This window comes from Monosiga brevicollis, genomic scaffold (genome assembly GCF_000002865.3).
Source record: "Monosiga brevicollis MX1 MONBRscaffold_8 genomic scaffold, whole genome shotgun sequence".
In the NCBI taxonomy this organism is placed as follows: Eukaryota; class Choanoflagellata; order Craspedida; family Salpingoecidae; genus Monosiga; species Monosiga brevicollis.
Window position 1 is genome coordinate 349241 of NW_001865045.1, and position 11208 is coordinate 360448.

The 11208-nt window shown below is 55.3% G+C and overlaps 2 protein-coding genes across 2 annotated transcripts; one reads left to right on the forward strand and one right to left on the reverse strand.

Moving 5' to 3' along the window:
- Positions 1 to 2887: 2887 nt before the first annotated feature.
- MONBRDRAFT_20810 (uncharacterized protein) lies at positions 2888 to 4772 on the forward strand (the record flags this gene model as incomplete). Its single annotated transcript, XM_001745132.1, has 7 exons — positions 2888 to 3453; positions 3560 to 3689; positions 3777 to 3851; positions 3925 to 4131; positions 4258 to 4316; positions 4406 to 4517; positions 4620 to 4772. Coding segments are annotated over exons 1-7 (1032 nt in total), but the record flags the coding sequence as incomplete, so codon positions are not given.
- Positions 4773 to 5364: 592 nt separating this feature from the next.
- MONBRDRAFT_32144 (uncharacterized protein) lies at positions 5365 to 10852 on the reverse strand (the record flags this gene model as incomplete). Its single annotated transcript, XM_001745293.1, has 9 exons — positions 5365 to 6425; positions 8145 to 8277; positions 8571 to 8890; positions 8960 to 9140; positions 9189 to 9689; positions 10015 to 10095; positions 10199 to 10290; positions 10387 to 10555; positions 10766 to 10852. 9 exons carry the CDS (start codon positions 10850 to 10852, stop codon positions 5365 to 5367), a joined length of 2625 nt encoding a protein of 874 aa, XP_001745345.1.
- Between the last annotated feature and the right edge of the window lie 356 nt (positions 10853 to 11208).

Below are 11208 nucleotides of genomic sequence, written 5' to 3' on the forward strand. Positions count from 1 at the left end.
TCCCCCCCCCCCCCCCCCCCCCCCACCCCCCCACCGTACCCATTTCGTTGGTGGTTGACATACAATACTTGAATACCAAACGACCTCTACGGAGATACAGAGTGGTCGCAGCGAGTGCGAGATGTCTGGTGTTGGTCGTATCGTGTTGGTGGTCCTTGTTGGGAGGGGGTGAAAGTCCTTATTTGGGGGCCTGGATCTTGGTCGACCTCGACAGAAGCGCTGGGACTAGCGAGGTCTAAGGTGGGGATTGATATGAAAAGGTGTCGAAGGCATATGCCAGGGGCAGTGGGTAGGGTGCGATCGAGCCTGGAGCTGATGGAGAGAGTGAGAAGGTCACACATTCCAGATGATAAACCGTCTGCCATTTCGGGTTGGGGCTTCCACAAAAATCAGTTAGGTCGTCCGGGTTGGCTGTTGGGTTGAATCAAGGCCAGGGAGTTTACGATACACGCATGTTAAATATCAACGGCAAATTTGAGGCCGAGAACCGGGCGAGAACCGGGCGAGAACCGGGCGAGAACCAGGCGAGAACCGGGCGAGAACCAGGCGAGAACCAGAGAATAATACAAGCAGTCTCAGAAGGTTGCGCAATGGTGTTTCGATATAAAGTCGCCAAATTGTCTGACAATATATTTTGTCAGACGTCCTTCACTGCATTCGACAGCTGTGATTGCAGCTACGTGTGGAATAAAAAGTCACTTTTTTCGCCGACTTTGTCACCCTAAGGGGATGAAGATTCTTCCAGTTGCAGCAAAAGGCAAGATGATGACATTGTTGCCACACACTCCTTGATCGTGTTGGAGTGAGAGAAGAGGAACGAACGTATGCAGTTGCATCATCCATTGGGATTGCGCCAATCACCCAATCAAAGGTGTGTGTGTACGTGTACTGTCAGCATTGATGACCATGCAAGTGTCATTCATCTTGATGATCAACGCGTTGTTGTCATTGGAGCGCTGGCGCAGCTGTTGCTGTTGCTGTTGTTGTGGTGGTGATGACCCATGCTCATCATCTTCAGCAACATTCTCCATCCATCATCACCCGCTTGGCTTGCCATGCCACAGCGACAATCAGCACATGATTCGCTGCAACCGCCGCGCTTTGGAGCCCCCTCCGATCCGCCCGCTGTTGGAAAAAAAAGGGGCTGGGCCAAGGGGATATGTGCTGATCGATTGCCCAGCTGTTGCATTTTTCAAGACCTCGGGGTGCTCAAGAAGCACTTCGGCTTGGGCCTCTGCCCTTCCATGCAGCTCGTCGATCTCTCGGTGCGCCAGGTGCATCTCAGCAGGTTAGTTTGAGGCACACACCACCACCTTTAACAACACACTGCCCTCTCTCCCCCTTTTCATCTTTCATTGCAAAGATGGCGAGGACGCTGCCAATTTTCGCCCACCTCACGTTTTGTGTTGCCCTGCCCACCTTCCCCTTATGGCTTGTGTTCTGCTGCTCGTTGTAGTCGGACTCCACCCTCTGCCGAACATGTTTCATTGGCCCAGACCTTTTACAATACCCTTATCGCCCCCAACTTCCACGATGAGGAAATGGAACCTTTCGAGCACTGGCTCGACATGCTCCGAGCCACCAGCACGGGCGCCCAGGTATGTCTTTCAACCCGATCGCCCAAGGCCAAATACAAAGCTGATCTGCACCGGCTGTTGCATCTCCCCATTTCTTTGGGCTCATGTTCTTGCACGTCTGCATGCATGGCATAGGCGCTGCCCCTCCTCTGCACGGATGGCTCCACCTCGCTGACACTGTGTCCTTACCAAAACGAGTTCCATATCTTGTTGCTGGTGGAGGACGACAGCAATGAGATTATGGCCGGCATGTGCTGCGAGATGTACAACCTCAGTCGCACTGCCTTTGTGACCTACCTGGTTACATCACCGAAGTTTGCACGTCGCGGCCTGGCCCGTCGCTTGCTCAGCACCCTCGGTGAACTGGACGTCCCCCTGCAACATGAGCAGGACTACAACCGGTGCGTCTCCGAGACTGGCCCTCCCTGTGTTGGCTTCTTTGTCCTTTGAACTGATGTCTTCTCATCTCCTCTTCCGTTCGTGCCGCCCATGTGTTGCAGCCTGCCGATGCAGATTCTCCTCGAGGCCCACCGCCCGGGTGTGGAGGATGGCGTGATGGACTCGCTGGTCCGCTTGCGCGTGTATGAAAATCTCAACTTTTTCCCCGTCAAGTTTGATTACGCCGCGCCCGCCCTTGAGGATGGCAAGCACCCCGTGCAGAGCACTTTCTACCTGCTCCTGCACACGACGGACCGCACTCAGATTGAGGCCAGCCGTGTCCTCGCCTTTATCATCGAGTACTTTGCTGCCAGTTTTACCAGCAAGGACGACTGGGCGTGCTTCGTTGGTATGCAAGCCGAGTGTGCCGCTGTCCTCGACTTTCCTCTTCTTCAACTTGACAAGGAGTCGGCCATCCTCCAGCCCAAGCGTCCGATGCCCCTGGCGGCTTAGTCGTTGAAATAGGCCGTTCATGACGAGCATACTTTGCCTACATAAGACGCTTCCAGGTCGGCTTTGTACGATAACCTTCATTTCTTCTTCTGGGTGCGATGCTTTGGGCACAGGCACTCGCTTAGAGTGTCCAGGTGCTACGACCCATTGTGAATGACTCTTTTTCGATCTTGGGGCTTGCACGCACAATTGATGCAATGCTTCACATACACCCCCTCTCTCCCTCCTCCGATTGCCCCTTCCCTTTGACACGGGATTTGAACAACCCCCACCCCCCCCCTTAGACGGAATGAAACCAAGGAAATCTTGCTGTCTCTCTGTGCCTTTAATTATTTTTCTCTTTTTCTCTTACATTTCTCTCTCTTTCTCTTCTGTTTTCTCTCTCTCTCTCTCTCTGTTTTCTCTCTCTCTCTCTCTCTCAAGGAACAACGTCACGTGTGCAAGTTTCGCGCGCGGCTCGTTCTCTGGTGGGAGAGCCGTTGGTCAGCCAGCCGGGTCTCCCTCATGTCTGCTGGGTACACGTTTTAAAGTACAAAGACGCTGGCACCCTCGCGTTGCCCCATTTGGTTTTTGTCAAGTCGACACTGTGGGGGTAACGAGGGAGCTGCGGGGGGCCCTGCAGATCCAGCAAAGGTTGGCGGCATGGCCATGTAGCACGTGAGGCTTTGGAAGCATTCCCACGAGCTGTCATGACGCTGCTGTTATCCATCCTGGCAAGGCGCGCGCGCATCGCACGTCTTCGGCCAACGGGTCTACAACCGTCCTCTCGCATGACCGTGCCCTGTCCTCGTCCACGGTCCCAATCAGCGCTTGCCTCCCAGTTTCGATGCCTCGCCACAACCGCCAGAACGGCAGAGCGCAATTCAGGCCAACCCGAGCTACCCAAAGTCCCGTTTTTTGAGGGCCGCGAAAAATTGCTCGAGCTTTGGTTTGATGAACCAGCCCGCCTCTCGGCTGCTGGACAAGGCCTACGGACCATCCCCAGGTGCGCGTTGCCCGCCTCTCTCACCCCCTTTCCTTTCTTTCTCGCTCGATACCGCCCGATGTAGCCACCTCACATGACACAATTTCGTGTCGCGATGGAATGACAGAGCCGCATGGGACCGCCTTTTGGGGCTGGCTGATTGCACCATCATCGAGGAGCAGCGTACTCCGCTCATGGACGCTTACATTCTGTCGGAAAGCTCCCTCTTTGTCATGCCCGAGCACATTGTCATCAAGGTGTCACCTTGTCAGCCCTGTACCAGCCTTGGGCCAGCCCACACAGCCATTCTGACCGGATTCTGACCATTACTCTTGGCTTGGTAGACATGCGGCTCCACTGCACCCTTGCTAGCTCTGCCTGACTTGTTGGAAGAGGCCTGGGCGCTCTCCCGCCAAGATGTGAGACATGCGCCTCCTTTCCTATTTGGCACGCCAGATGTGGCGTCAAGACTCACGGGTCATCCTGCTCTAGCTGGTCGAGGTATACTACTCGCGCCACGACTATTTACAGCCAAACCTGCAGGCGTTTCCACACGAGGACTTTGGCCAAGAGGTGACCTTTTTGGAGAGTCATGTCGGACCAGGAGTGGCGCGCCAATTTGGCCGCCCGGACGAGCACCAGTGGAACCTGTTCGCGGCCAAGCGCGGGTCCTCTGTACATGCCAGTCAAACCATCGAGGTGGGGCCTGTCTCGACACTTGTGACCGCAAACCCATGGTGACATGCTCCCCCGCTCGGCTCGCTGAGCTCAAACGCCCCGCAACCATCGCTTGCTCAATGTTTGATTCTTGCGTCCGGGAACTAGGTGATTATGTATGACGCCGACCCTACTGCCATGGCCATCTTTTATGAAGTGAGCTCTTCGTCTTCCCCTCCGCGTACCGAGCTCGCGCCCTGGCCGGCCAAGTGGTGAGACAGATGATAACCAGGTGGGCGGGCTTGCAGAGTGGTAGGACCAAGGAGGCTGTGACATTGGACAGTGGGATTGCCGACCTCTTGCCAACCTTTGATATACGCGAGGCGCTCTTCTCTCCGTGCGGCTATTCTTGCAACGGGGTGCATGCGGTAGGGCCACGACTCTCATCCGCCCTTTGTCAAATGAACCATCAGCCTGCCTCTACGCTCTCACCCTGGTTGCTGTTGCTGTGTTGGCTTGTCGATATACAGGGGGCATATATGACCGTGCATGTGACGCCACAGCCCGAATGCTCGTACATTAGCTTTGAGTCCAATGTTTTGATGCGGGATTACACCGACTTGGTGACGGCTTGCACACGGGCCTTTCGCCCGAAACATGTCCAAGTCGCCATTGTGAGCAACAACCACCACGACTTGGAAGCTCCCCTCAGTGATCACCTACATGGCTTTCAGCTAAACCACCACAGTCACGAGGGCATGCATGACCATAATGTATGGCATCTGGCATTTCACCAGTCCTAGCTTTTTTTTTTCGGGCGTTTGTTTCCTTATTTTCGCACTGGCAAGACATCGAGAATTGAGAGTTCAGAGTTCCGTCGTGCAGCTGACCATGGCGTTACTCACTTTTAAGGTGGTAAAATCGAGACTAGAGATTGTAGACATGTGTCAAGGAATTTGATTATCAATCGATTTTGATTGGATGCGCATGGACAAGCATGCAAGGGCACAGCCCTCTCAGTTCGAAAGGCCCAGAAAAAAAGCCAATAGTTAGGTTGTGGGGGGGACCAAATAGCTTGATCAATAATGATCGTGGGGTCGTTTACTCAGGAAAGAATGGCAAGACAATAGAGAACACATCGGAAACTCAGGGCAACGAAACGTTTACAATGAATCAGGAGCAATCAAGGAGGGGGAGTAAGACTCGACTCCGCAATGGTTTGCTTATGACGAAAGTCGGAAATCAGATAAAATCAGCATGGCCGAGCATAGGCAGTTACATGACGGTGGTACGAACGCGGGCTTCAGAGTGCGCGCCGTTCTTCTTGAACAAGACTTGTTTTGATGAAGTAAGGGGCTCGGGGCTGGGAGCCATGTCTGGGGAGCTGCGGCCTGAGTCACAACCGGCTGGCTCTGGAGAGCCGCACGTGATGCCGCTGTCGTGGCTAGCACGGCTGCCGGTGGAATTGGAGATGATACGGCGGCGGCGAGACTGTTCCTCACGGCGAAACCAGGGCTGGTCTTGATCCAAAAAGGCGGCCATCTCGGCTAGAGTGGCACGCTGTGATGGGCAGGGGTTCAGCATCCGGAAGAGCAGGTTGCGGAGCTTGGAGGAGAGGAGTTGCAGACGAGGTCCGACGGCGAGCGCACCCCGAGAGATGTACAGGTTGAAGTTGGGGTCGTGCTTGTCAGCACGATCCCAGGGCAGGTCGGCAAAGAGCATGGCATACCAGGTCAAGGCGATGGCCCAAACATCCTGAGAAGTGTGGCAGGCACTGCGGGAGAGAAGCTCTGGCGCCATGTATAGTTCGGTACCGGCGATGCGGCTTGAGTACTTGAAGCCAGCGGGAACGACGGTGCCAAAGTCATGGAGGATGAGGTTGGAGTTTTCGTCAATGAGGCAGTTTTCGGGCTTGATGTCGCCATGAACGAGGCCGGCGGCCTCAAATGCCTGGGCGGCTGTGATGAGTTGGCGAATCCAGCGTTTGGAGTCGCGAGCGGTAAGGGGCTGTTTAGCATCGGGGCAGACGCGTTCAAAGAGGGCGCCGTTGCTCATCAGAGGCATGGCCAAGCAATGAACGTCCTTGCCCTCGAATTGAGCCTGAAACTGGTCCAAGATCTTGGCCGTGTGACCGCAGTGTTGCATGCGGTGGGCCGTGCTGGCCTCGTGGCTGGCTTCGTGCTTGCCGGTGGATTTGGTCATGATTTTGACGGCGACGGTTTGTGCCTGGCGCAGGTCGACCGCGCGGTACACCAGAGCCGAGGCACCCCGCCCGAGCTGTTCGCGCAGCAAGTAGCGCTCATTCAAGCATTGCTCCATTTTGTCCAGGTTCTTGACTGGCAACCCGATGGCAGCCAGACCAAGAAGGGGATGGTACAGAGAAAAGAGCGAGTTCAATACAAGCGAGTGTGACCGTGCACAAGAAAGGAAGAGAGAAGACACACGGAGAGTGGGAGAGAGAGAGAGCCAGCGACGAGATGTGGCGCGAGTTGTAAAATGCCATCTGCTCATTCCAGCCCTCCACCCCTTCCAAGGGGCACAATGAGAGCCGTGTTCCGTAGGGTTTGTTACCGTTCCTCGTCGGTGAGGATGAGTGAGACTGCATCGTCCAGCACTTGGACGCTTATGTCAACATGAGCATGATGTCTGTCCTCCAGCCTGACGGATGGTTGGGATGTATGGTGGGGATAAGTTTACGAGCCCTTCAGTTCCCGCGATCAGCACTCCCATTAGAATTCAAATGGAAAGACCTCTCAAAGCCACCACCCATGGCCAAGCCAAGGGAGAGAGAGGTTGGGACAAAGGGGCATGAGATTGACAGTGAAGCAGCTTCAGATGATGGGGGTTCATCAGATGAGAGCCAGCCAAGCCAGGTTCCCGAAGCTACCAGTTAGAAGCTGCGCAGCAAGACAACAAACAACCAACCAACCAACCAACAAACAAACAAACACCCCCACACACGCACATACATACACTCGGGCCATTACGGCAAGTGATGGCATCATGGACGTGCTTGGGATTTACGGGTGAGTGAAAATGAGATACACAAGTGGGTCGCGAATGAGGGTGACGAACCACCCCCCCCCCCCCCACAACTTGATGCCTTGAAGTTCTGGCTTTGAAGCGCGAGCCCTTTGTTTGGCTGAGTTGGGTGGGATCCAGGCCAAAGGCATGCTGAGGTATCGAAATATGGTGAGATTGGACAATTTCCAAAGAAGTGTCTCCGGTCTGTCCAATTTTCTACAGAAGTTGCTATTTCTCTCAAGAACATTCAAGCAGTCTTCCTCTTGCTGCGTTTTATTTTACAAAATCATCGATCTGCGCATCTTGATGACAGGCGCCTTCCTTCCTACCAATGCCGGCCCCTCATCTTTCATACTGGCCGATCGCCCCATGCTCTACGCCCTTTGCACCCACATCGGCGATGAGTCTGGTATGGCTCGCAAATACCAGATGTGGCCTTGACTCAAGATGCACCGTCGTTACCAATTGATATCCTTGCATGTTGATCTCCAAAGTTGTACTTTGGGTGCCAAGAGAGAAGACTAATGTGCGCCGTGCTGAGCACCATTCTTGACTCTGGTTCGGGGTCGGTGCTTTCAGCGAGGGCTGCTCAGATGGCAGCAATGACGTTTGTGGGCAAACACTAAATTGGCAGTCCTCAAGAAAAAAAAAAAAGAAAGGTTGGTGCCTTCAACGGCCCAACAACACGAAACGGTTACGGCGAAACCCACATCCGCACAACCTCAATCGCGGCAATCAGGACAGCGACAATTGCCCAGCATGGTGCAAGGGCCATTATACTGGGCTGCTTCCGTCTTCCCTCCTTGCGCAAAAGCATCGCCCCGACTCACACCTTTCCAAGCAAAAGATGCACCAATTGGATGGGAATGAGAACAGGTTGGGCCTTCAGGAAACGGTTAGCCAGAAAGAGAGGGAGGAGCACCTCAAACAAAAACGGCCCCAACCAGAAAAGATGACAAAAGGCACAAGCAAAGCAAACTGTGCGAAAGTCCAACCCCAACCAAGGAGCTAAGTCTGGCCAACAAACTTACGACGCAGTGCACTTGAAGTCAGGGTCAGCGATCCGTCCTGAATGTTGGAGTCAACGCCATTTGACCCAGCAACCCCTCGCTGCCGGTAAGGTGTTTGCTGCTGCTGCAGTTGTTCTTGCTGCTGCGAGTGTCCCTGAGATCATTTGCAGAAAGGACAACACCCCCAATCAAGCCGACATCGACATTGAAATGAGGATGAGAGGCCCCTCAGAAGCAACAGTTGGTCTTCATATACCAGTCGTTGGCTCGCGTGCGACCCCAATCAACAACATAAAAAAAAAAAAAACTGATCCGCAAGGACCATGACGAGGCTGGACATTGATCATTGCACATTGCAGCGCAAAGGGCAACCGCCCATGTAACAGGGGCATAATGGAAGGACACAACCCTTCGAGACAGCCAAAGACATGCACAATCTCAACGCACCAAAGACTGAGAAGAGCTTGTTTGCGGTTGTTGCTTCACGCTGGCAACGGGCGGCGCCCCAGCTCGCAGATCGGACCCTTGCATGGCCATCGATGACCGATTGCTCCCCGCCCCTGCTGCTGGGGCGCGAGAGATGGAGTTTCGGCCGCTGGGCAGCTCGCTGGTGCTACTGTAATCGCCACTTGCAGGTTGCGTACGCGACGCATGCTGGCCCCTGATGTGATTCATGACGGGAGCGTGCACCACGCCTTCCAAGTTCGTCGGCGTGGTGCCCGTGGGCGTGTGAACACTCACCCCGCCATGCCCCGGCGGTCCCCGGCCTAGAGGTGCGGCCAGTGAACCATGCGGCACTGCCATGGCTGGTGCCGACGATGACGGGCTCCCCGCACCTTCAAAGCCGTACAGTGGTGGCATGCTTGGTGCAACGTCACGCCGCAAAGCATGACGGGTGGACAGTGTGGAGATGAGGTGCTCTGGATTCTCGCCAGACTCCTCAGCAGCCGAAAGCACCGCATTCACGAGCTGTTGCCGCAAAGTCTCCATCTGCAACCCAGAAGGAAGTGAGTATGTCTGCCCACGCGAACACAGAAAGGCACGACGGCAACACGCACGACCTACCTCGGAGCGGAGTGTGTCGTTCTCTTGCATCAACTGGCGCGTGGCATCTTCTTGCGCCCGGGCCAAGTAGCGGCCCTGTGCCCCCGCTGAGCCCGCGTTGCTAGCCAGGTCATTCGGCATGCTAGGCGAAGTTTGGTATCCCGATTGATAAACTGCGCTCCCATGCGGTGCATAGTAGCCATGGGAAGGGCCCTGTGCCGGGGCAGGTCCGACGCGTTGATAGGCTGATTCGGGAGCGTGCAAGGACGAACCACCATACCCTCGATATTGTTGTTGCTGCGGCTGCGGCTGCTGCTGCAAGTGACTGTAGGTCGGCTGCTGAACTGGGTGGCTGGTCTGGTAGTTTGGTTCGAGGCCTGGTTGATAGGCAGCCGCATGCTGCGAAAGAGTTGCTTGTGTTAAGGGCAGACTGGGGGAGGCTGCCGGCATGTGATAGTCCGCGCTGCTGACGGGCTGGTAGACACTCGCATAGGCTGGGTCAGAGCTGAGGTACGAGTCAAACTGTCGTGGTTGAGCCGTGTGCACTGGGACAGAAGATGGAACTGAGGCTGGGGCTGTGAAATCCGGTTGGCTGCAATTTCATCACAGCGAGCAGATGGCAGTCAGAAATTGCTTGTGCCACAACTCAAAGGCAGGGAGGGCAGCGGACGGCCCCTTGACTGTGCTTGACAAAATTAACCTGAGATCCCGGTCGATTTCGCGCAACGCCGCCGGTGACATCAAGCGTCGATGAATGGCCTAGCCAGTCCAATTCCGTGTATGAGCTGTCCTGCCAACGAGCTCGCGGCCACCGCTCACAAAAAGCAATAGGCTCAAGAGGACCTACCGTGGCCGAGGGGCGGGCATGCGCTTGCGCATTCCAGCAATCAGCCATCACATCGAATACATCATCGGGACATGCTGCAGGCTATATATATCCAAGAAGTCAGCCGTCATTCCACCTGAATGCGAAAACCCAAAACATCTCATGGCTGTCTGCACAGTGACGATCAGCGGGCGCAGAGGCTGACTTGGGGCATAAGGGCTCCGCGCTGAACTTCGCGCATGGTAGCCATGGCTTTGCTTTGGTCCTGCCATTCCTCTACGCGGTAAGGCAGCTTGCCTGTGCCCGCAAGCGTTTTGAGAACCAGGTTCGGTGGGTGCCACAAAAGAGTGGTTTGTAGAACGAGAAAATGCTTGCGATTCAAAGAGGACGCACCACTAGTAAATAGTTCATAGAGGAAAAAGCCAAAGGCCCAAACATCTTCAGCTGAGTTGAGCCGTCGCTGCGCTGTTTCACGTCCGGCGCACTCTGGGGGCGACCAGCGCATGACGCGTTCCTGCTCTGGCGTCATGTACCAGCCTTCAGGTGAACGGTCGTCCGGTTGCTACAGGGGCAGACAGGCCCATGTGTACAGAGTAAGCGGTGAGCATTGTGCCCACACTTTCACCCACCAAGCAGTGGGATGGCCATTCAAAAACAACAGCGGTTGAAGGGTGGGCACGAGACCCATGACTCGATGTTGTCCATTTCAACGGCACACCCCATGCCAGGCCTGCTTTCACTGGCTCGCCAGCAGACGCAGCAGGCAGCTTACCTTGCGGCGAGCAAAGTTGCCCAACTTGGTCTGCAGCGTATCTGTCAGGAACACCGAGCGTGCTGCCACGTCCCAGTGTACCACCATCAGGCTAATCCGATCCAAAGGACGAGGCGGTGAAAGGAAGTTTGGCGGTGACGGTGAGGCGCGATGGGAAGCATGTCAAGCCAGGCGATGAAGGGGGTGCTGGGCGTGAGACTAAAGCCAAAAGGCAGACAGCAGAAGAAAGTGGCGGCGGCTGCCGTGCCATTCGAGGCGACGCGGGTGACTGACGAATGAATATGGCTCAGGGCGTCAGCAATTTCAAGTGCCATTTTGCGCAGGACGGCCGGCGAGAGTTGGGCGTGGGAAGTCAGGTACTGATCAAGGCGCCCCTGCTTCATTTGCGCCATAGCCATGATGTAGGGCTCGGCATCACCGACCAGCCCCAAGAGCTCGACCAC